At 35.7% G+C, this 26,704-nt stretch overlaps 1 protein-coding gene across 1 annotated transcript in view; it reads right to left on the minus strand.

Annotated features, from left to right (window-relative positions):
- The window catches only part of WDR49 (WD repeat domain 49), a 178,279-nt gene that overhangs the window by 144,637 nt on the left and 6,938 nt on the right, over positions 1-26,704 (minus strand). Inside the window, exon 4 of the mRNA XM_055383679.2 lies at positions 2,497-2,937. Coding sequence (XP_055239654.2) covers positions 2,497-2,937 — 441 coding nt within the window. The remainder of the gene's footprint in view (positions 1-2,496; positions 2,938-26,704) is intronic.

Genomic DNA, 26,704 nt, shown 5'->3' on the forward strand with positions numbered 1-26,704 from the left:
GAAAAAAAGGAGTACACACAGTATGGTACCAATTATACAAAACTCTAGAAAATCCAAATTAATCTATAGTGACCAAAAGCAGATCAGTGCTTGCTTAACAAAAAAGGGATTGGGGGAGTTACAAAACACTGCTAGGAAATTTTTGAGGGTGATTAATATGTTCATTGTCTTCTTCGTACTTTTGATTTTTCACAGGTCATGTATGTGTTAAAATCTATCAGCTTGGGACACTTTCATAGGTGCAGTGTATTTTGTATAATTATATTTCAATAAACCTGTTTTAAAAAGAAAAAACAACATTCTTTAAGATTCTATATTGAGTAAGCACAAAAGAAAGGCTAAGATTTTAGTTCAGTGCTGAAAAGAAGAAACAGTGCAAAACAAATATTATATGAAAATAACAGAATACTGCACATAGATATAAAAAAATCATCTGGACTAGAACTATCTTTTAATTCATACAAGTTAAATATTAGCTCCAGATACTCAGCAAAAAGGAACTGGATCCAATGTCAGCAGCCACTGTGAAGGCAGCAAAGACTGAAGCATAGGCCTGAAGTTGGGCTGCCTCAGTTTACAAATCTTGGCAACCCTGATTACATCCTGGGTGACTGAGGGCAAATTATACAACTTCTCTTTGCTCAGTCTTTCATTTGTAAAGTGGGAATAATATCTACTCCATGGTGATTTTGAGAGGATGAATAGATTAGGGCATAGGAAGCTACTGAGGATGAGAATGATCTATGGTTCCAAACAATAGAGCATACATTTTCCCACTAAAAATAACTTGCCTTTTTGGAGAAATGCTGATTTTAGGTCTGGCATAGGAAATATACAAGATGATTCTGGAACATTTTGTCATACCACGAAACAAAGAAGCTTTCAAGCACTGTTAGGAGTATAAAAAGACTCAGAAGCCGACTTGCATTGTTCCCACTCTCTAAAGAGGGTACAATTTTTGGTATGGGATAACAACTCAGTAGATTAAAACAAATAAAAAATTTTAAACCCATTATTTTTCAATTATACTGATAATAATAATAATAGTACTCATTGTTTATCTTTAGAGAATATTAGAAAACCAGCTCATTATTTTGAAAACTGGCAAACAAAAGTGAAAAATTAGGCATGTATTCTGCCCTTAATTTGTACCACATGATAACTGAACAATTAATGGGGTTATTTCTTTCTTGTAGAGGTATTCTAGCTTAAAGGAAAAGGAAATCGTGAAATTAGAATATCATCTTCTGACCCCTAAAAAATTCATGGATCTAGGAATAATCAGCAACAACTGCTAACATCTCAAGAAGAGGAAGAACCAGGTATTTAATACCTACTGACTGAAGAAAACATAACCACCTATTCTAAACAAACTAATCACTCTGAAACGACGCAAGGCTTTACACTTGACCACCAATTCACTAGAAAAATCAGGGAATGGCTGGACATATTAAACAACACCATGTAGACACAATCTGTAAAATCCAGAGTGTGGAAAATTCTAAAGGACAAACCTTGGTTTCTTTAACAAAAACATCAACAGCAACAGCCAAAATTTCCAAAAAAAAAAAAAAAAAAAAAAAAACTAGGAACAAAGAAAAGCATGTATATCAAAAGAGATATGTTAACCATTCACAATGTTTGGACCTTATTCAGATCTTCATTGAAACAAACTATTAATAAGACAATCAGGAAAATATGTACATGACTGGATATTTCATGATATTAAGAAAATATTGCTATGGATATTAAGTGTGGTAGAGGTATTTTGGCTATGCTAAAATAGAGACACCTTTTAGAAATACAGAAATATTTACAGATAAAATAATATGATGCTTTTGATCTTAAGGGGGAGGTATAGATGAAACAAGATTAGCCTTGAATTGAAAATGATTGAATACTAGGTACATCAGGTTTCTAATACTATTCTCTCTGCCTGTGCGTGCATTTGAAAATTTTCATAGTAAAATCCACCATCTGCTTCATATAAATATTAGCAATATGGATACTTCAAGCTCCAACCTTCCCCATCAAAATTATTTTACTTACAGTATGTTATCTTTCTGAGAGGTAGTGGTATATGAAGATGTTTAGACTGAGTGGGCCCTATCTATTAGAATGAAGACACTGACTAGTACAGTGATCAAAATTAGATAAGCACTTCCCCTTAATTGCATTGAATCTTGCCATGCACTATAATAGCCTCTCAGCTCCAAATATAGATCCACAATCCTGCTGTAAACTATACAGGAGTAAAGTCCTTATAAGCTAATAATGAAGCATGGCCTCATTGAAGACAGAGCCAGGAATCTGAGTCATCAGCCACAGTGTCATTACAAGGCACCCAAGAAAACAGCTGGCACTACCTGTTCTCCCTCCAGGTCAGGAGAAAGCCACCAAGAGTAATGCAGCTTTCTGTTACTGCTAGCCAGGAGCCCTGCCCCATAACTTTTTCCTCTTTTACAAGCAGTACATTTTTTTATAAAGAGTCTGTACCTTGTTTACATTTTCCAGAGAAACCAGACTTGTCACCCACAGGTGTTTGAGCTTGGTGGCATCTGAAGTGATGGGGAATGTTTCTTGCAGCTTTAAATGCTCTCCCCAGATTGCCAATAAACCTTCTTTACTAATTGTCAGATAATGACTTGAATTTTTTAAGAAAATTACTTTTTGAATGGTGTCCTTGTGTTTTACTGGGAGGAATTCAAGGTCCTTCCACTGGGGCACCACAGTTGCCTTTGCTCGTTCATCTCGCTCATAAAGCTCTAGCAGTATAAATGAAGTCAGCTTGTCCCAATTAATGAAGCTGTCTTGGGCCACATCCACTTTGTCAAAGAGCTCCCCGTATTCTTCCTTCGTGCCCCAACCAACAATCTCTGTCATCTTCTGCGTGAAGTCTTCTCTGGACATACAAATGATTTTCCTTGGCTCTGGGGACTAGAAACAGGAATCCAAAAACAATAATGAGACAACAGTGAAATCATCATATGCATGAGAGAACTGTGCTACCCACAAAGGTGAATTTAATCAGCAATTCTGCCAACATGAAAAGAAAAATATTTTTTGCTTCATAACAGTAATATACTCAAGTGAACTTAAGCTGGGGAGCAAGTAACTTACAGGACTAGAAACTGACATTCTCAATCACAAAAAATCCATCACAAAAGTCCTTACATCGGGAAGAGTAAGGCAGGAGAATATGTGATGATAGAAGCATGGAATGATGTAAGGCTGCGAGCCAAAGAATTCAGGTTACCTCTATTTAAGCTAGAAAAGGCAAGGAAAGGTTCTCCCCTAGAACCTGCAGAAGAAAGACAATCCTGACAACTTGATTTTTTCCCTGTAAAACCCATTTGGGGCTTCTGAACTCCAGAACTGTATATTAATATATTTGTGTGTTTTAAGTCATGGTTTTTGGTAATTAGTTACAGCAGCAATAGGAAATTAATACAGGCATATCTCCTTTTGTTGCATTTTGCTTTATTGTACTTTGCCGATATTGTGATTTTTACAAATTGAAGGTTTGTGGCAACCTTGCAAGTCTATCAGTGCCATTTTTTCAATAGCATCCCTACTTCGTATCCCTGTGTCACATTTTGGTAATTCTTATAATATTTAAAACTTTATTATTATTATTATTATTATTATTATTATATCTGTTATGGTGATCTGTGATCAGTAATCTTTGATGTTACTACTGCAATTGTTTTGGGGCACCATGAACCACACCCATACAAGACAGCAAACTTAATTCATGAGTGTTGTGTATGTTCTGATTGCTGCACCAATCAGTCATTCTGCTTTCCCTCTCCCTTTCCTTGGGCCTCCCTATTTTTTGAGACACAAAAATATTGAAATTAAGCCAACTAATAACCCTATAATGGCCTCCAAATGTTTAAGTAAAGTCAGAGTTTCACATCTCTCACTTTAAATCAAAAGCTAAAAATGATTAGGCTTAATGGGGAATGCATGTCAAAAGCTGAGAGAGGCTGAAAACTAGGCTTCTTGCACAAAACAGCCAAGTTATGAATGTAAAGGAAAAGTTCTTGAAGGAAAAGTGCTATTCCTTTGAACACGTTAATGATATGAAAGTTAGACAGCCTTACTGCTGCTGTGAAGAAATTTTTAGTGGTCTGGATAGAAGATCAAACCAGGCACAACATTCCTTTAAGCCAAAACCTAATACAGAGCAAGGCCCTAACTTTCCTTAATTTTTTGAAGGCAGAGAAAGGTAAGGAACTTTCAGATGAAAAGCTGAAAGCTAGCAGAGATTGATTCATGAGGTTTGAAGAAAAGAAGTCATCTCCACAACATAAAAGTGCAACATGAAGCAGAAACTGCTGATGTGGAAGCTGCAGCAAGTTATCTATAATCTCTAGCCAAGATAACTGATGAAGGTGGCTACACTAAACAATACGTTTTCAATATAAATGAAACAGCCCTATTTGGAAGAAGATGCCATTAAGACTTCCGTAGCTGAGAGAAAAAGTCATGCCTGGCTTCAAAGCTTCAAATGGCAGACTGACTCTCTTGTTAGGGGCTGAGGTAACTGGTGAGTTTAAGCTGAAACCAATGCTCATTTATTATTCCCAAAAATCTCTGAGGCTTTTAGAATTATGCTAAATCTGGCTGGGCACAGTGGCTCATGCCTATAATCCCAGAACTTTGGGAGACTGAAGGGGAGGATTGCTTGAACCCAGAGTTTGAGAAAAGACTGAGCAACATAGTGAGACTCCATCTCTATAAAAAATAAAAGAAATGAGTTGGGCATCGTGAGCCTGTAGTCTTAGTTACTTGGGAAGCTGAGGTAGGGGTGTCACTTAAGCCTGGGAGATAGAGGCTGCAGTGAGCTATGATTGTGCCACTGCACTCCAGCCTGGGCAACAGAGCAAGATCCCGTTTCTGTGCTCTATAAGTGAAATAACAAAGCCTGAATTACAGCACATCTGTTTACAGCATGGTTTATTGAATATACATGGTTTACTGAATATACAGTGTGGTTTACTGAAGCCCACTGCTAAGACGTACTGCTTTGAAAAAATATTCCTTTTAAAAGGGTACTGCTCCACCATGTCCCTGGTGGCTCAAGAGCTCCAACGGAGATGTACAAGGGGATTAATATTGTTTTTATGCCTGCTAACACAGTGTACATTCTGCAGCCCATAGATTAAGAAATAACTTCCAACCTTCAATTCTGATTATTTAAAAAATATCTTTTATATGGTATAGCTGCCATAGACAGTGATTCCTCTGGTGGATGTGAGCAAAGTAAATTAAAAACCTTTTGGAAAGGATTCATTAGAATGGCATCATTTTAGATGCCATTAAGAATATTCATAATTCATGGGAGGAGGTCAAAATGTCAAAATTAACAGGAGTTTGGGAAAAAGTTGATTCCAACCCTCATGGAAGACTTTGAGGGGTTCAAAACTTAGATGAAGAAAGTAACTGCGGATGTGGTAGAAATGACAAGAGAACGCGAATTAGAAGTGGAGCCTGAAGATGTGACTGAATTGCTGCAATCTCATGATCAAACTTAAATGGATGTGGGGTTGCTTCTTATAGATGAGCAAAGAAAGTTGTTTCTTGAGATGGAATCTATTCCTGTTGAAGATGCTATAAACATGGTTGAATGACAACAAAGATGCAGACTATTAAATAAACTTAGTTGATAAAGCAGTGGCAAGTTTTGAGAGTATTGACTTCAATTTTGAAAGAAATTCTATTGTGAGTAAAACACTGTGAAATAGATCTCATGCTACAGAGAAATCTTTCATGAAAGGAAGAATCCATCAATGTGGGAAACTTCACTGTTATCTTCTTTAACAAAATTGCCACAGCCGTCTCAATCGTCAGCAACCACCACCCTGATCAGTCAGCAGACATCAACATCAAAGCAAGACCCTTCACTAACAAAAACATTACCTCTCGCCAAAGGCTCAGATGATTGTTAATATTTTTTACCAATACCGTATTTTTTAATTAAGATATGTACAGTTTTTTAGATATGTGCTATTGGACATTTAATACCCTACAGTATAGCTTAAGTATTTATCTTTTATTTGCTCTAGGAAACCAAGAAATGTGTGTGACTCACTTTATCCTGATACCCACTTTCCTGCAGTGGTCTGGAACCAAATCTGCTATATCTCCGAGGTATGCCTGTCAAGTGGTTGATGAAAATTGAGTGAATCCCTGAAGAGTGCTTAGTGAAGCCAGTAAAATTACCCCATGGTGAAACTTTAATCAAAGGGCAATAATTTAACTTCTATACATATGCCATTACAAAGAACAGTGAAGCCACATGCAATTGATTCTTGCTGTTCGTGGTAGCTATATTCTGTAAACTCTCTGAGAACACTAAATTAGCAGATACTGAACCATTGCTCCTACGGGAAACACAGGGTTAAGTTTCTGCAAACCTCTGCACAACTGCTCACTGCATAATTTTGTTTTATGTGTGTTTCTGTTGAAAGACATCTTATTTAATATATTGTTAATTAATCACAATTAAATTCATAGCCAACAGCGTCACAACTCGTGCCTCAATGAAGCTAACACACGTATCTTCTCATTAAGACATATCACAGCCTTCTTAGGCTTAGGAACACTAGCCAGCACTCCACCACCACACTTCGGGGCCATTTTAAACAGTGAAATCCACAACAATAAGCACAACATGTGAAAAACGTGGCACTAAAGAGATGTTAAAAACAATGAGATCACTTGGACGCAGGGTGGGGAACATCACACACCGGGGCCTGTCAGGGGGTGGGGAGCTGGGGGAGGGATAGCGTTAGGAGAAATAACCTAATGTAAATGATGAGTTGATGGGTGCAGCAAACCAACATGGCACATGTATACCTACATATCAAACCTGCACGTTGTGCACATGTACCCTAGAACTTAAAGTGTAATAAATAAAAAAAGAAAAAAAGAAATTGCCATATGGTAAAAAATAAATAAATAATTTAAAAAAGAGATGTTAAAAAGGACGCTTGTTTACAATATGAGAGCTGAAACAAGAAAGCAGAGTGTTGCCTTGTTTGATTCTGCTTGGAATGTACACACTGGGAGACTCAAATTTTTTGCCACTCTGCACATGTCTGAGAAGGACCATTGAAGTGCCACGAGTATTGATTTGGGGATGAATAAATTTTAGGAAGTAGGCAAATTTGCAAGTATAAAACTCACAAATAATGAAGATTAACTGTATTTCAAGCAAATATTTAGCTTCACATTGATGGGCTGTTTAGTTCAGTGAGATTCATTATGAGAGAATAAACTTTTCCCACCACATCAAAGCGAGAGTCAGGCCTGGAAGAAGCACTAGAGTCAGCATATTGTGGAGCAGGTCAAACCAATGTAGGTTTAAGCCTGGTTCCACCAGAGATTGTGAGAACTACTGGCAAGGTACTTCACTGCTAAGCCATAATTTCCCATCTGTAAAGTAGGTAAAGCAGTATCAGTTGCAAGAAAATTGTTATGAAGATTAGCTGAGATAACAGAGGTTAGTTTAATAGAGGTTAGTCCAGGCACTTAACTAATTAAAATAACTTTCTGAAAAATAATTGATATCGAGCCCTTTGAACCAGCCAGGAGTTAATTATTCTTATCTTTGTTCAGTTATTAAATGTTTAGATAGCTGGACATTTTTTAGTGATCCAGATTTTAAGGGTAGAGAAAGAAACCTGGTCCTAAAAGTGCTCCATCTGTATCAAAACTGCAAACTATTTCTGAAAACTAAGGCAATGTTGATTTTTATTTTAAACTATTACATAATGGCATCAATCAATCTCTTAGATTGTCTCGTCAATAAAACAACATTTAAAAGCAGGATCTCTGTATTTTCTTCCTATGAGCTGGTAGTTTATTTTTTTATTTCTAAGAACAAGAAACTACTCAGACAAATATCAAAACAACTTCTTTTTTACGTTTAAGAATGTAGTATTAGAAACAAATTGTAAATGACAAATTTTCTTTTCCAAAGTGATATAAGCAATGAACTACACACTTTTCTACACATTGATAATACCAATATCCACTGGGGAAAGAGACAAGAAATATGCCTAGGTTATGAAATTTGACCCAAAAAGTACAATTGTATGATATCCCTGGCAGTTCTGTTACCAATTGTTCATCCATTAGCTTGTTAAGTTTGAGAATGAAACTATGTTTTTGCCATACCTCCAGTTAAAATCTAGTAATTTGTTTTTACTAAAAAAATCCTAACTTTTTTCAAGAAGCATGATGTTTTGATTAATACGTTATTAATTCTATCATATGCCAACTTGAATAAATTAGTTAAATGTACAATTAAGGTAATTCATCTTTTATACAAGCTTAAAAGCACAAATGCATTAACTTTTACCACACAATTAATTCTTGCTTTATCAGTGACTCCCACCCTCTGGAACTAGAATTAATTCATTCATCTCATCATACTATATATATCATACACTGTGGTTGGGAAATTGTGTGGTAGTGAAGAAGGTGGAGCTCTAAGTCTTGGCCCCAATTATGGCACCTCTAAGTAGGAATAATAATAACAAATTCCTAGTGCTGTTATGAGGATCTATTCATAATTTAATGTACATATGGCACATGGGATAATTTAATGTATGGATGGCACATTTATACTCAGTAAATGTCAATGCCTTGCTAAAGGGTTTAGAGAATAGAAGAATTATAAATTGAGTCATCATGTCAGCAATGACGGTTTTCTGAGAATTTAGCCAAACTCATGTGTGTGTGTGTGTGTGTGTGTATGTGTGTGTGTAAGGTTTTGGAGGTGTTCATAATTATTAATATTAGTGATCTCTACCAGGGTGGCTAGTTGCTAACTAGATAGTTCTTAGAGATTTCTTAGGGACCCAGAGAATAGGTGCAGGAGACTGTACCAGCAGAACGGTCTGAAATCCTCTGCTTCTATGACTATTACCATCATAGCAGCAGATGCTAGTTTTTGTCTTAAAAAGAAACAACTATTCAAACTGTTTCAGCTGCTCTTCCTCAAAGGCACAAATAGAAAGCTGTCCTAAGTGAGCCTGGTGATAGTAAAGTTTACCTGTTCCCAGAACCATGGCTCTTTCACATATACAAGAGCGACATTTCATCCATGTGAGTAATCCCAGCTTCTGTCTTGTCTTTAGCCACTTGTAGTGCTGCTCTGTGAGCCAAATATCCCCATCCTGGACTTGGCAGAAAGTAATTCCACAGAAAGAAAGCAAAGATAACCTTTCAGTCTAAAAAATGAACTTGCATATAGCATCATTTAGTTGCTACAAACTCTTAGTTTGCATTAGATTCAATACTGAATGGCGAAATAATTTACCATTGAGCTGTCTTTAGGGATATACATACATATTCATACATAGACACACATCTTTAAATTAGTGCTAGTTTAGTTAATGTCTGGGTTTTATGCCTGGGTTTGACACATAACATTTGTATGCCCTTAAGCCAGTCATGACCTCTCTCAGGGTTTGCATGAAGTACCAATAAGATAATCTGTATGAAGGCCATCTTCTTTATATTAGGCAACTCTATTCAAGCATTAATTATTGTTGACACATGTACAACAGTATGAATTCACAAGTATACACTTAATATAGATAGGGAAATACTGGGAATTTCGGAAATTTTACTTCATTATAAAACATAGAACATAAAATAATTCTCATTTCCTTCAATGAAAAGTTTAATTACTACGGCTTTAATAAAACCTTTATTATTCCAGTAAACAATGTGTTCCCATTCAAATGTAGACTTTCAAATAAAAACTGCTTAATAGTGTTTTAAAGATATGTCCTTTGATTCTTATTAATCTATATTATCTATATGGTCTTTTTGAGGTAATAATTAGTACTCATGCCTCCGTTAGAACTCCTCTTCTAATAAAGGTGAAAAGTATATGAGCCATTAGAAAACATAATCTCATTCAGCTCTTCCTAATACAATGTTTGTACATTTATTTTGCTACATCTATTTAACTGCTAAGAAAATAACTAGTTATTAAATTGTCTACAATTGTTGTTGCAAGAGCCAGAAAGCTAATATACTCAGAATGTCCAGCTGATTATATCACTAGGCACAACTTTAGACCTTTTGAAAATGTCCCTGTCTTCCTGAATTCTTTTCAAAGAATATTCTGAAAATCATTTCCTTTTGCCTAAAAAGCATGTTTTGCAGTTACAGTCAGTTCTAGTGAGCCACCTGTCTATTTAGAAAAAGCATAAACTCTAAAATTTCCTTTAGCTCTGAGCTTTGTAAGATTTGGATTTAACCATAACTTATATGAAAACTGAGCTCTAACTCTAAGTGCAAAACTTTAAAAAAAACCTTGAAACTTGACAGGCATTTTTGTCATTAAGAAGAGATCGTGTGCCATTGGCAACATGTGAGTGTGCCAACATACTTTTACAAATGTTTATTTGTTGCACAAAAGAATCCATGCTTATTATAGAAAATGAAGATAAGTTAAAAATTAAAATCATTTATAATGCCATCAGCCTTTCAGATTTATTTCTAGGCAGAAACAGAAATGACCAGTTATTATTTACAAAATAGTGTCATGATGTACATACATATCTTTCTATGTTGCTTTTTCCACTTATATCATACCATAAAGCTATGCCTCTTATAATATATATTGGTCTTTATTACAATTTTTAATGGCTGCACAATATTTTATAGAGAAGACATACAATTATTTATAACCCCATTATTAAAAATTTCAATTATTCCCAAGGCTTTACAGTTTTATATAAACAACCCAGCAACATATATATATTCCTACATACACATCATTGCTAAGCTGTCCAATTATTTCCTAAGGGAAATTCTCTAGAAGCGTAATTACTGAATCAAAGAATTTACATGTCCTGAAGGTTGTTTTTATATATTTTGCCAAATTCTCTTCTAAAAGGTTAAATAAATTTACAATCCCATCAACCAAGTAGGAGGTTGCCTGTACTCAAGACCCTAATAAAGGTGGGGTATTATTCTTCTTAAGACTTATCGATTGGTTGCTAAAGTATAGTTCTATTAATAATAAGCCTAAATATTACATACTTTCTGGAGGAAAAATATATTTCTAAAGCAGACATTTTATTTTTCAAAATCTGCCAACCCTTAGAAATGTTGTTTATATTTTTGTGCCCTCTTTCCAATAGCATATTTCATAATGAAATGAGAAAAGAAATACTTTCTTTTCTCCTACTCTGCAAATAAGAACTTGACCAAGACAAGATAAAAGTCCCAGTTTAACACTACTGAGAGAGGACAATCCAACTTGGTCTGGGTATTTTCTCCTCTGTCAAAGGTTGGCAGTGGGTTAGCATTTCACTGACCCGAGGTTTACTACCCTTAAGTCATTGGTGAGTATTTGTTTCCAGATCCTGAAAATAAATGTCAAATGATGAGTTGTAAGCCACTGGGAGAAATAGGTCTATCCATCCTTCCACCCATCGATCTACTCATTAATAAATACATATTAAAGATGTATACCATATAAAGCAGCACCAGGTAGGTATACTTATTTGTTCAGTCAACAAATGTTTATTAAGTGTCTGTTCCATGCCAAACATTATTCTAAGCACTCACCACTAAATTAAAAAAATTTTTTTTTATTTCCATAGGTTTTTTGGAAAGAAATGGTATTTGGTTACATGAGTAAGTTTTTTAGTGGTGATTTGTGAGATTTTGGTGCACCCATCACCTGAGCAATATACACTGAACCCAATTTATTGTCTTTTATTCCTCAACCCCTTCCCACTATTTTTCCCTGAGTCCCCAAAGTTCATTGTATCATTCTTATGCCTTTGCATCCTCATAACTTAGCTTCCACTTATGAGTGAGAAATACGATGTTTGGTTTTCCATTCCTGAGTTACTTCACTTAGAATAATAGTCTCCAGTTACATTGAGGTTGCTGCAAATATCATTAATTCATTCCTCTTTATGGCTGAGTAGTATTCTATTGTATATATATGTATATATATATGTATATACATGTATATATATATGTATATACATGTATATATATATATGTATATACATGTATATATATATACCACAGTTTCTTTATCCACTTGTTGATTGATGGGCATTTGGGTGACTTCCACATTTTCACAATTTCAAATTGTGATGCTATAAACATGCATGGGCAATATCTTTTTGGTATAATGACTTCTTTTCCTCTGGGTAGATATCCAGTAGTGGGATTGCTGGATCAAATGCTAGTTTTACTTTTAGTTCTTTAAAGAATCTCCACACTGTTTTTCATAGTGGTTGTACTAGTTTGCATTCCCACCAGCAATGTAGAAGTGTCCCCTTTTCACTACATCCATGCCAACATGTATTAGTTTTTGATTTTTTGATTATGGTCATTCTGCAGGAGTAAGGTGGTATCACATTGTGGTTTTGATTTGCATTCCCCTGATCATTAGTAATGTTGAGCATTTTTTCATATGATTGTTAGCCATTTGTATATCTTCTTTTGAGAATTTTCTATTCATGTCCTTAGCCCGCTTTTTGATGGGATTGTTTCTTTTTTTCTTGCTAATTTGTTTGAGTTCATTGTAGATTCTGGACATTAGCCCTTTGTCAGGTGTATAAAGTGTGAAGATTTTCTCCCACCCTGTGAGTTGTCTGTTTACTCTGCTGACTGTTCCTTTTGTTATGCAAAAGCTCTTTAGTTTATTTAAGTCCAGCTATTTATCTTTGCTTTTATTGCATTTGCTTTTAGGTTCTTGGTCATGAAATCCCTGCCTAAGCCAACCTCTAGAATGGTTTTTCCAATGTTATGTTCTAGAATTTTTATAGTTTCAGGTCTTAGATTTAAGTCTTTGATCCATCTTGAGTTGATTTTTGTATAAGGTGAGACATGAGAATCCAGTTTCATTCTCCTACATGTGGCTTGCCAATTATCCCAGCACCATTTGTTGAATAGGGTGTTCTTTCCCCACTTTATGCTTTTGTTTGCTTAATTGAAGATCAGTTGGCTGTAAGTATTTGTCTTTATTTCTGGGTTCTCTATTCTGTTCTGTTGGTCTATGTGCCTATTTTTATACAAGTACCATGCTGTTTTGGTGACTATGGCCTTAAAGTATAGTTTGAAATCAGGTAATGTGATGCCTCCAGATTTGTTCTTTTTGCTTAGTCTTGCTTTGGCTATGTGGGCTCTTTTTTGGTTCCATATTAATTTTAGGATTGTTTTTCCTAGTTTTGTGAAGAATAATGGTGGTATTTTGATAGGAATTGCTCTGAATTTGTAGATTGCTTTTGGCAGTATGGTCATTTTCACAATATTACTTCTACCCATCCATGAGCATGGGATGTGTTTCCATTTGTTTGTGTCATCTATGATTTCTTTCAGCAGTGTTTTGTAGTTTTCCTTGTAGAAGTCTTTCACCTCACCTCCTTGGTTAGGTATGTTCCTAAGTATTTTATTCTTTCTTTTGCAGTTATTGTAAAAGGAGTTAAGTTCTTGATTTGATTCTCAGCTTGGTTGCTTTTGGTGTATAGAAGTGCTACTGATTAATTTTGTATCTGGAAATTTTGCTGAATTCTTTTATCAGTTCCAGGAGCTTTTTGGAGTAGCCTTTAGTGTTTTCTAGGTATAGAGTCATATCATCAGCAAACAGCAACAGTTTGACTTCCTCTTTACCAATTACTTTGAACAAGACAACAAGATCAATGCTCTTTGAATATGTACACTTCAGTGTAGAGACTAGGTGTGCTGGTTACTAATAACACAAGTTTTTAGGTTATTGAAAGTAATAAGAAACTAATAAGCATCACATTAACTTGTTTTTCCTAGTTTTAAATGGAATATAGCTTTTAAGCATGCTGAAACATTCCATTAAAAGGTATCTTGTATGGACTAGATACCTTTTCATAATTTTGAAGTTGTCTGATTTTATTTCAGATCATTAGAATCCTGCAATGCTTTTTTCTCTACATCAAAAATTGCTCATAATTGAATCTCAAAATTTTATTTTCTTCATAACCTGCTAGTTTTATCAACCACTTCACCAAAACTGATATTTCTTTTGTCAGACATTCGGCATGATTTTTCTTTAATGTTCCATGACAGCTGAATGAGTATACACTATCAAAATGCAGCCTTTTCCCCTATAACTATAATTAAATTTAAAATTAACATGCTGGTTTCTCATGCTTCATTCTGTTGTACTTGCCTCAATTTCCCTTGGTTACAAAGCATATTGGTTATGAATATGTATTAGGTTTTGCTGTCAAACTCTGTGAACGTCTCCAGGAGCAGAAGATTAGATATGCTATTGCAAAACAGATGCATCAGTTTATATCATCCCCTGCAATTTTTACCTACTAATGAACATTTATGAGAAAGTGAACAACAGAACAGGGGAAATTACTCTGCTAGTCAAGGTCCATAGCACTCTTTTTTTCTTGCTTCAATAGATTTTAGTAGAATTTAATTTTCATTTATACTATATTATCAATTATTCAAGAGCTCATCAATTTGAATAAAGTTAAAGTTTTGTAACTAACAAAGACACAGACCTTGACTGAATTTAAGGTTTGGAACCAAACTCTCACAAGCCACAAATTCAACATTTCGATTTCCTATCCAGCTGGTGAATTAGAAGGGAATTGAAGCTGAAGTGGGCAAAAAATCAATACATCCTTCTCTTTTAAATAAAGATGATCATCACCCCTGAGAAATATAATTGTTCTTATTAATTTTCTCTAAGTCTGTGAAATTCTTCAATATCTGCTATACATCTAAAGTGATGCTTATCACTATCATCTTTTGTGCCTAGGCTAGAAACTTGGGGGAATAAGCCTGACCAGTGAAATGGTGCAGCCAACAGAGAACTGAGCTTCATTGATTTTCATCTGGAAATCTCACTGTAGCCATACAAATATATACTTTTTTAAATTGCTGTTCCTTTGTTGGAGACCATGATTATGGCAAAGAAGTTTATGCATCCATAGGATCATAGATTAATACCATGTTGGAGCTAGAAGAAAGTTTAGAGAATCTATACCAAACCCTTCATTTAAAAGGAGGAAACTGATGTTCAGGCTTATTAAGAAAAGACTTCTCTGAGGTCACATAGTTCACTATTAGCAGAAACAGACCTAGAACCAAGAATTTCCAATTCTTAACCACTTTTACCACAATTCAAATATATTGGCTTCAACAAAATCTGATTTTCTTTAGGATAACACGGTCATCAACAAACCAGAAAAATATGAAATTGGAATGTATACTCCCAAATAATCTCATACTGTTTTGATAAAAGCTATCTATTTAGAAGCCTAAAGCTTTATAATGATATGCTTACTTTTCACATATAAACTTTGAATCGATAAGATAAACATTAAAAGTCAGAAAGACTCTAATCCAGGTTCTGAGGGGAAATTTTCACCAAACTGTCAGCTCTTTCTTGCTGTCACATCCTTCTCAAACCAAAGATCCCACTTCAACCAATCTCTGGTAATTATCTTCATTCTTTTGTTCTGCCATCCTTTCATCCCAGATATCTGGCAAAACACAGCATTGGAAAAGCATCCTCTCTGTGCCTATACCTAGGCTGCTGAACACTAATGGATAGGGCAGAATGATGTCACCACAACAAAATACATGATCTCCAACCTCAAATGTCCCTCTATACTACTAGGAATCCTTCCATGTTTTCTTGCTGAACTCCCACTCTGATTCTCTGCTTCTTTCAAACTCCTACTTTATTATTTCCCTTCCCTTCCTAATAAAGAAATTTGACTCCTAACTCACAAGGAAAAGGAACGAAAGAAAGAGAATGAAAAGGGGGAGAAAGAAATGGAGGAATCAATTAGATAGAAATGTCCTCAATGTTTTTGCACCCGCATATATAATGACGTATATCTGTAGCCATCTCCTTCTCCCCTGTGACAGCAGAACTTCCGTGTTCTGGATACAACCTTCTCCCACCACCTCGAGAATCTCTTCTATTGTTATTCTCTCTTGTTCTCTATTGACTCCTTTTCATCAGCATTTAAACATGATCAAGTCGTTCGAATTCTTAACCATCTTCCCTTGACATTGCCATCTGTTTTTTGCTACTGTCTCATCCTTCTTTCACAGCCAACTTGAAACAATCATGTTCTCACATTGTCTCAATTTCTTCACCTCCAGCTTACTCAACCTGTTGCAATCCAGCAGTTCCACTGAAGCTGCTCTTAACAAGAAGACCAAAAATCCTGTGGCTAAACATTTCAATACATTTTTTTCTGGTTCTCATCTGATAAAAGTGAAAATGTACCAAGTTAATGTTTGGTGCCAAAATATCTTTGTTTGAGAAAATACCTTGAGATTCCCGTTTAGTTGGAAAATGAAATCTGAGTTATGTGCAAGACCCCAATCAAGAAAGAACAGGGATCAAGCTGCTGTAAAAAAGAGGAAAATAATTTGGTATTTGTTTTTATTGATTTTTTTATTCGATTAGACAGAGGGAGAGAGAAGGAAATGGTGGTTGAAATGGGAGGTGGAAAGGATGGGAGACTCCAAGATGGCAGAGGGTTGCATGGTAATAAAGTGCCATCGAGAAAACCCCACAGGCAATATGGCTAAAATTATTTTAATAATGGAAGTGTCTGTGTGTTTCTGACATATTTCTCACTCCAACCCATACACCTACTTCCCAAAAACCTTCAGTTGCATCTACTCGACTTGTAAATGCTTACTGAATGGAAAGTCCTGAATAACTACATAAGGAGCTGAGTCTCAGGCATGTGTTAATCTGATAGAGAACAGAGATGGCAGCTGCAATGGAGGGCAGGCAGAGGTGATTTTACATTTGCAGAAATTTGGAAAGGGCTTTGGATTTCCAATATTACGGCATAAGGGTTCAAGCCAATGATTCCATATCTCCAAGTATGGAAGGCTCCCACCCATGAGTTATGTGTTTTTATTATGTGTCTCTGCAGAATTTGCCTCTGTTGACTCTTCCCTACTTCTAAGAACATTTGCTTTCCTTGGTTTACATTACACTGTATTTCTCAGCAACGCTTCTGATCACTCCTTCTCAGTATCTCTTGTAAGTACCACTTTTTCTGTGGTACTTACAGAAAGATAAGATGAAGATAAGATAAGATGAGATATTGGTATATCTTAGCTTTTGGCCCTCTGACCTGTTCTCTTCTCACGTCGTATACCCTAGCTGATTTATATGACCCAGTTTCTTAGGCTTCAAACATGGTCTAATTGCTGAGAATGCCCAAAGAAATACCTTTATCTAGACCTCTCTTCTGAGCACTAAACCTTTATATCCTATTTCTCTTCTGGATATATTAACTTGGAAGTCCTATGTAGATAGTTCAAATCAACATGTCTAAATAACAATTCATTTTCCCTCAAAAATAATCTTTTTTCCTCTTTTCTTTAGATTTAAACATTTTCAGAATTAAACACTGGGGGAAAACACAGCCTACAGGTCCAAGAATATGACAGAGGTTGAATGAACCAAACTACATTTAACAAAAGAGTATAATACAGCTGCTAAACAAATGAAAACACTCTCTATCAACTTATATAGAGATACATTGTTAATCAAATACAATTAAAATGCCACAGAGAATAAACGTATGCTATGTTTATGTGAGAGAGAAGAAAAGGTAAAAAAAATACACATAGACATACATGTATTTAAAAAACAAAACCACAGAAAAAAATTTTCAGAAGTTAATGAAAATTGTTATCAAGACAGAATGAGAGGATGGGAAGAAAAGGATAGGGATGAGAGTAAAATTTTTCTAAGTATGCATTTTTATACTGTTTTGACTTGAGAACTATAAAAATGTTTCATATAGTCAACAAAATAAAATCAAAACAAAGATTTTTTAAACTCTAAAATTTAATATGTATATATACTAACCTAACCATGTAACAAGCTTACACAACCACACAGTAAGAGAAATTAATTTTAATATCTATAAGCCCAGTTCTCTAACCCATGTACCTGTAATGCAATATAATGCAAAAAAACTGCAAATAAGTCTTGAATTTTACTTTCATTTTTAGAGTAGTGTTAATATAATAGTTCCAAAACTATTTCATATACATTACAGAATAAAGCATACAAATAAATATATTAATGCTGCTAGAACAAAGGTTCAAAATGTGAGAGCATGGAAATACAAATGATACAAATATGGAGTGACAGAGGGAGGGGAAGAACCATGTGGTATTTGAATTGAATTGGAAGTATTAGTATAAGTTCATTAGTTTTAAAAATATGTATAGATCAATAAATATAAATATTGATTTAGATAGGTATAGATATATCCTAGCTATGTCAACTGAAAGGACCTGGAAGCAATGACACCCCTAATAGCAATGAACACACTACTACCCAGATCCTGTTATTCTCAATACCATTCTCCAATAAATGGAACTGGGGATCCCTGGAGAAATGGCTGGTTCCAGGTCTTGGGCACATCATCTTGTGCCAGAAAGCAAAGCAGTAATAACAGATTGATGAAAATATGTTAAAAGGATACAAGGGCTGGCTTGAAGGGGTCTCACACTAGACAAATTTGGGGCATTTTGAGTATCATAAAATAATGACCATAATAGAAAACAGCACATTGAATAGAATAAACGAAGCCATAAATCTGTGGTCAGACTCAAGGCAGAGACAGAGAATGAGAGGGTGAATGAGAAGAGGGGCCGAAGACTCTCTCTTACAGAAAGAAAAATGCCATACTGAAAATGAGTAAGAATCAATAGCATTTAAAAATCACCATTTTTCAACCATCAGTAGAGTCATTGTTTCCAGCAAAGATAATCAATCAATAGTCAAACCAATGGATGAAATCTTGTTGAAGAATACTCACAATATAGTATAAAATTATCAGCCCACAAGTTCCTTTACAATGGGTAACTCTGGTGGATCCACTTCAATCAAGGGATCCAACGTATAGCATCACCAGTAATGGGACAAATTGACATAATGGGACTCTCGATGCCATACAAGAGGTGGAGATAACTATGCAGTATTCTTTCCAAAAATGGTGAAGATGAATCTAACAGTAGAGAATCAATCAGAAAATCCAGATAATGGGATGTTCTAAGTAACTGGCATGAATTCTTCAAAAATGTTTATGTCATGAAAGACAAGAAAAAGTGGGGGACTCCTCAAGATTAAAGGAAACTAAACAGATGAAAGAGATGTGTCAAAGCAAATGTATAATTCTGTATTGGATCTGTGATTTTATATAAAAGACATTACTGGGACAAAAGGGGACATTTTAATATCAACCTTTTCATTAGGTAATGTATAAAGTTGAATTTCCTGTGTACAAAAATGGCATTATGGTGATCTAGAAGAATGCCTTTGTTCCTAGGGAAGTTTACTTAAAATATAGCCCTCCATAAAGGAAGGCCTATGTCTAAGCAGCTTTTAACTGCCACAGGGTAGACATTCAATAAATACCTGTTGTAAGAATGAGTAAATGATAAATATATTGTAAATATTCTCTTCTATATTAAGGAAGAGATATTCATCTATTTTACTGATAATAGCAAGTTTGGGGAGGGGATCATAATAGTGAATGATGGCCAAGATTATAGAATAATAATGTATAAAATAACTTTGGGAAATTATAAATAAGTTAAAATAGAGTTAAATTGTTCACTAGAGAAAAGAAACAAAAACTGGCTACCAGATCATGTTGGAGAATGTTCTGGCTCTGCAAATCACTCAAAGAAAATGACAAAATTCCCCCCAATCCCCACCTTTTTTTTTTTTTGGATTTCTGTTCATCACCTGTAAAATAAAGACAGTAGAGTGGTTCTCTATGTTCTCTCTCTTAATGCTAAAATTCAATGGAAGGAAGTTAATGCTCTGAGTATAAGGACATAGTATCTATAAAAGGCACTGCTTTTAAATTCAGCACTCTTAATTTCAGCATTACTAGACATACATTTAGAAATAGCACCAGAGAGTCTTTAGGTTATGAAGACATGCCAGCATTTTAAGAACATTTATGTTTGCATTGAATTATGGTATAGATAAGGTGCCCACAAACCCATTTGCTATAACTTGCCCCACTACAATCACAGTTCTCTTTTTCTATAACCTCTACACCACATAAATATGTACATTTTTTATTTTAGAATATGATTATGCACTATTCTGTGACTTTCTTGTTTTCACTGAACATTAAATCTTGGGCAATCTTACATAAGTCTTCCTTATTCTTCTTAATAACTGAGTAATAGGGGTATACCATAATTTACTTATCCATTCATCCAATTGATGAATATTTGGGTTATAAATACTCCAGTTTGTAAGTGATATTACAATCATATTTTTGCATGTATTTTTTTCTGTACTTCAGAATGTATTTAGGGTAGCTTGGAGGATTAGAATTGCTGATTAAAAAGTATACATGTGGTACATTTTACATTTGATATATAAAGGCAAATTGCCTTCCAGAAAAGCTTTGTCAATTTACAATCTTAGTAAGAGTGCCTATTCCCTTGGTTCTTCACCATCAGTGAATGTTATTGATCTTTTTAATATTTGCCAATCTGATGATTGTAAAAAGAACGTCTTCTTTCTGATTAGAGTATCAAATCAAATTCTTAACAAGTTTGGGTGCCTTTTCACATGATTAGCAGCTATTTATGTAGCATTCTTTCTTGAATACATAAAATATGATAATATATGTAAATATATTCTACATAAAAAAAGCTACATGAGATATGTATATGTGTATATATGGATAAAAATGCATTTAAAATACACCAGAAAATATTAAGAGTAGTTACCCAGGGGAGTATAATGACTGAGAATGGACCATGCTAAGGGGGAAATTTCATGTTTAGCTTGGATTTTTTACCATGAGAATAATGTGTTACTTTTATTTATTTAATTTTATTTATTTATTTTTTAGTTTTAGTTTTGAGATTGAGTTTCGTTCAGTCACCCAGGCTGGAGTGCAGTGGTGCAATCTCGGCTCACTGCAACATTTGCCTCCCGGGTTCAAGCAATTCTCCCTGCTCAGCCTCCTGAGTAGCTGGGATTACAGACACCTGCCATAATGCCTGGCTAGTTTTCGTATTTTTGTAGAAATGGGATTTTACCATGTTGGCCAAGCTGGTCTTGAACTCCTGACCTCAAGTAGTTGTGCCCGCCTTGGCCTCCCAAAGTTCTGGGATTACAGGCATGAGTCACCATGCCCAGTCTTATTTATTTTAATAATACAAGGATTGCTAAATAGGAATCATAAAAATAAATGAAATTTTATATGGCTGGCTATACCCTCCTTTTTTGTTTGTTTGCTTCTTCTCCTTCTACTTCTAGAAAATAACTCAGCTGCTTTATTTCTTGTACCAACTCCAGTTGTTTCTCCACCGCCTTGAAGAATTTTGTAAGGTCCAGTCTTAAACAGTCTGTTCTCTCCTACAGATATCTCATCTCATGGCCTCTCTCCTCCAGAATCTATGTTGCGATTCTCTCACACTCAATTTTGTCTCTCATAGCCTGCCTGGGACTTCTATTTGACTTTAAACAAATAATGGCATTGCGTTAATCAGAACATCTATGATGAAAGCAACCAAAGGAACATATAGGAAGCTATGAGAAGAGAAAACAGGGTCATTGTAGGGCGCTAATCCCGCCTGCATGGTAAGAAAAGGCTTTCCTAAGGCAGTGGTATTTACACACATGTGAGTAGGAGTTAGCCAGGAAATTGCTGGGGATGGGAGAGAAATATTCCAAACTGAGGCACCAGCATCTGGTAGGCCCTAAAACAGGAGTAAGTAAAATATGATCAGCATGACTGAAACTCTTTGGGTAACGGCCCAGGTCAGATAATTTTGTGATGGACTCGTTGGAACCATAAATCCAGACTAAACACCTGTGTGTGTGTTGGGAGTTGAGAGGAGGGGAGTTGCACCAGAAGGAAGAAGGAAGGAGTCCCCTGAAAGGAATAGATCTTCCCATTCTTTACAGTCCTAGGAAGGGAACATGGAAAAATAGGTCTTAGACTAGAGTGAAGAGAAATATTTTCTGCTATCTCTGGGGCCAAGGATCAGTTTGGCCTCTGGGTTCTAAGACATGGGCAGTCTGATGTGTTTATAGTGGGATTGAGGAGCTGAGAGCAGCTCCTTGCCACAAATATATGTCCAGAAGTGAGGAAGCAGAACAAGTTAGTATGAAGTCATGAGAAAGGGTTCGAAGCAGCATTGTCCAATGGAACTTTCTGCAATGATGAAAATGTTCTATATTCTTTGCAGTCCAGTATAGTAGCTACTGCGTACTTGAAATGGCTGGTGCTTGTGAGGAACTGAACTTTATTTTATGAAATTCTTACTTTATTTAAATAACCAAATGTAGCACATATTGAAGAGTACACGTCTGTAGCAAAACTAGTGTGATAATTTGGTCTTGGGTCTATTGAGCAGATTAGAGAAAGGTGTATGCATGCACACATGGGAAGTGAAGCAGTAGAGGAACATAATGTCTCTGGTAATGCCTCCACAGAGATGTCGGTGCCTAGAGAATCAGGATTTCATAATAGTCACATCCATAGAATGTTGGTGAGACATGATGAAGGGAGAAAAGACCCCAAGGGGCTTTTTCTTGCACAAGTATGAGGCAGAGCCTTGGGAAACGGTCAGAAATCACTAAGGGACAGTTTAGAGGATTCCTATTTCTAGCAATAGAGTGAGGGTGTCTTGTGTCATCATTAATATGTTATACTTGGCAAAATGTGACAAATTGAAACCAAAATGCCACAAATAATGGTTCTTTCATTCTTTTATTCATTTTTCTTGTTTAACTCTCAGGAAAATTTCAAAAGTAGCAGTGCCCTTAGTTCACAAGTCTGGCTAAGCTGATGCACTACACATGAACAGCAGTAGACATCTTTGCTTTCTTTCTCCCTCCCTCCTCTGTAACAAGCTTTTCTTGGTTGTCTTCACTTCTCCAGTTTTGGCCAATGCTCAAGGTTAAACCACTTGTTTACTAAAAGCACTCTTCATCATACACTGATCCAGATTAATTTTTGTAAGTGCCTGTTGTAAAAGCACACAGAGAGTTTGAAAAGGCAGGAAGCTGTTAGAACTTGTCACAAAAATCAGCACAAAGGCAGCAGGATTTGGAAGGCAAATTTTTCATTTGTAGTGAGATACAACTTCGCTTCCTTGAGTTTTGGTGATGACGTCATTTGCTAGCATTATTCATGAATTTTAACAAATCAGATAAAACCACCACAGAATTCCTCTGCCATTTCTAATTGTGCCAACTGCAGTAGTATTGGATTTGTCTTCATGCTGTCACCTGAATGTTTTCTGCTGCCATTAAAAATAGGTATTTTGATTGCACTAAGAGCAATGCGTGAGAAATGGTATGACCTGCTGTCTTTTTTCAGCAGATGATGAATTGACTGAGGCTGCAGAATGCACTTTTTACTATATACAGGTGAGACTAAGCTTCACCTGTTTACCTTCTCACAAGTCTCCACTGAGATGCCTTTAGAAAGAAAAAAAATATTTTTTAAAAAAGCAATTGGTTATTATCTTCTTTTCATTCTTCCACCCTTTCTCTACATTGATTTCATTGTAGCAGTTGTTGATTATTTGCTGATTATGCATTAGTTCCAAGTTAGCAGAGCACAGGGCCTGTGCACTATTAACTTAACATGCATTTTGTTTAGGAAATCTTTATCCTGTTGGATTCATGTTCCTTAGAGCAACATGCCAAAGGAAGGTTATCTTGTGGCCAGTGGAAATCATGCCATATATGGACTCCAAAGTTGACAATCTGCCTCTGAGTTCTGGCTCTGCCCATGGGAGAATTCAATTGAATATTTTTAGTCCTTCATCTCCTTATTTGTAAATGGGAAGTAAAAATTTATGCCGTGCCTATGTTTCGGGCTGGTAAAGGATCAAATAACATGATGCCAACATAAATGCTTTATAAAATCTTACTATACTTGAAAGGTATTAAATTTTTATTCATCATTTTTACCTACACTGATTTCCAGAAAGAATTTTAGTTCAGTTACAACAGAAGATACATAGGCAATAGGACCGACTATTAAAACAAAGATAAAAGAACAAGAATTATATAATAAAAATAGCAGACAATTGTCCCAGAAAACCTAAGTTAAGCATAGTTGTAAGAGTTGAACACTAAATTTAGCTTTGAACTTCCTGGCAGCTAAGACAGAACACAAAATACAATTAGACACAAAGGTCTCCATAATTTACAAATTGAAGCATGCTGGTTCATTAGGAGAGAAGGAAATTTTCCTCCCACAAAATTCTAAGAGGACCATCGGTGAGATCATTATCTGGGCACACAGCTGTCCCTACTTGCCATACGACTTGAAGTAACTTGAAGTTACCTGTAGCCATATGACTGAGTGCTGGCCAATGGGATGTGAGCTGGACCACAAAAAACATTCCCCAGTGCTCTCCACTGCTACCAGCTGATGTATGGCTTGTGTAGAAGGCGGAAGGTGGGGACAGCCTGAGACCTGAATCCCTGCTTGCAACTGCTTGCCCATTAGAAATACCTGCTTTTTACTTTATGTGAACAGGAAATAATACCTCTGTCATGTTGCATATATTATATATTTTACACAGTTTGCATACACTATAAAAATATTTTCTAATTCTCAGCATTGTTGGATAGCATAATATCCAACTTTATACCTTAACAGTTTTATCTAAGAAAAAATTTTAAATGAACTTTATGGACCATCTCATTTTATCAGAGATAAGAACATCTAAAGCTTCTGGGGAAAGGGAGTGAAACAAAAATGAGTAATTTTATTTATGTGTTTGGGATGGTGATGCCTGGGTAGAAAGGCAAGAAGGAAGATATAAGAATAGTTTTGGAGTATGAGACACATCTAGGAAGACCTGTTCATTTGGGTACCTTAGTAGTGAAGGTACAATGGGCAATGAGAAGGCCTAGAGAAGGATGGGTCCTCCATAAATTTGGAGGAAGCTTGACAGTTTAGAAAGAAGGACAAGTTAAAAAAAGGTAAGAAAAGGCCCAATCTGACTTTCTATATTCCTGTAGAGCCTAGCTTGCCTGGCAGGACATCAACATCCTCAGCTTTGTCTTGAAGCAAACAAGCACAGTTCATAGACCCTGCTGTAGAATGCTTTCTAAAATCCCCAAGATACTGTTGAGGTGTTTCGGGAATTTTATAAAGATAATCAAGGATGAGAATATCAAAATTCTTTAAATGTAATTGTATTACCCATTAGGCACAATTCTAGAACTTGCAGAATTGACTACTGAACTTCTCCGGTCTTTTGAGATTCAGTTTGAATAAGTGCATTGTGTTTAGATCTCATTCACCTCCAAGACAGATTTGTTTTAAGAATTCTCACCACACAGTCTCTGGGGCAGTCTTGCTAGGATTTTTACTATGCCTTTCTTACACTAAAACTATTTGGCCCTTCCTACTTTAAGGATAAATACCTCACATTTTACATGTGGCTTAGGAGGTTTCACTTCTAGGTATAGTTAAAGCTAAAGATTTAGTAGGGCTTGGGCAAATGATAGCATGGAGCTGACAGGGTAAGGCCAGCCCCCAGCTCTCAGCTTACAATCAGGCCAGAACAGGTGTGCCAGGAGAAGATATAGACACAGTTGCTGATAAAGACAGTTCAGGACCTAACCTGGAGAGCCCAGGAGCACAGGGCAAACTATGGTCTCAGACCAAACAGGCAGCAATTAATCTAGGATCAAGGTCTAATGTTAAACCATCATTGACATACAGAGATCAACAATGGAGAATGTAAAAAAAGAAACACTCAGACACCTACATAGCCAGACTCTCAGGAGAAGCTCAATAAATATCAAGCTCCATGGCTTTCCCAAAATTCCATTTTCCTTAGACCAAAATTTTTACTTCTCACCACTCCTATAAAATCAGCAAACCACAGCTACTCTTCCTCAAACAATAGTTGGCTTTTGGAGTTTCAAAGAAAATGTAAAATATGGTTGACATCAAAATAATATGAGCATCCAGAGACCATGTCATTTCTCTAAGTATTGTAAGTGCTACAGGGAAGTTTGAGTAACAACCATTTTACGATTCTATGAATAATGCAAGTTTCTCTCCCTTCAGGCTGATATATGGCTCTTTTGACACCATCACTTAAAGGAAAATGAAATCCACAAGTTACTTTTCTGTGCTTCTACCCAGGTAACTTATTTGTTCCAAAGAAAAGAATCAAGACATCAATTAGAATTTTTGCCTGCTAAGAAAATATGAAATGAGAGATAGAACAATTATGCTTTTGACTCTTCTATGTGAATTTATGTCTTTGCAGCTCTTACCACTTCCTTCCACAACTAATAGGAATGAAGACGCATAGCAGCAAGTGTCACTTGAAGTTTAATTTCCTTTAAGAAAAATATGAATTAGAATCAAGGCACTGTCAGAGGTCACATGGTTTAACTTCTACTTACTAAATGAGATAATTAGCTCAATTATCTAATGTTAATTGAGCACTTACTCTCTGTGGCATGCACTTTTTAAAGTGCTTTCCAGATAGTACCTCCTTTAATCTTCATGAAAGCTCTGTTATCCTCATGTTAGAAATAAAGGAAACTGAGGCCCAGAGAGATTAAGTATTTGCACAGAGTCACATTGTAAGTGTCAAAGCTGGGATTTAAGCTCGGGAAATCTGACTCCTAGAT

The sequence above is a fragment of the Gorilla gorilla genome, chromosome 2, assembly GCF_029281585.2.
Source record: "Gorilla gorilla gorilla isolate KB3781 chromosome 2, NHGRI_mGorGor1-v2.1_pri, whole genome shotgun sequence".
NCBI lineage: Eukaryota > Metazoa > Chordata > Mammalia > Primates > Hominidae > Gorilla > Gorilla gorilla.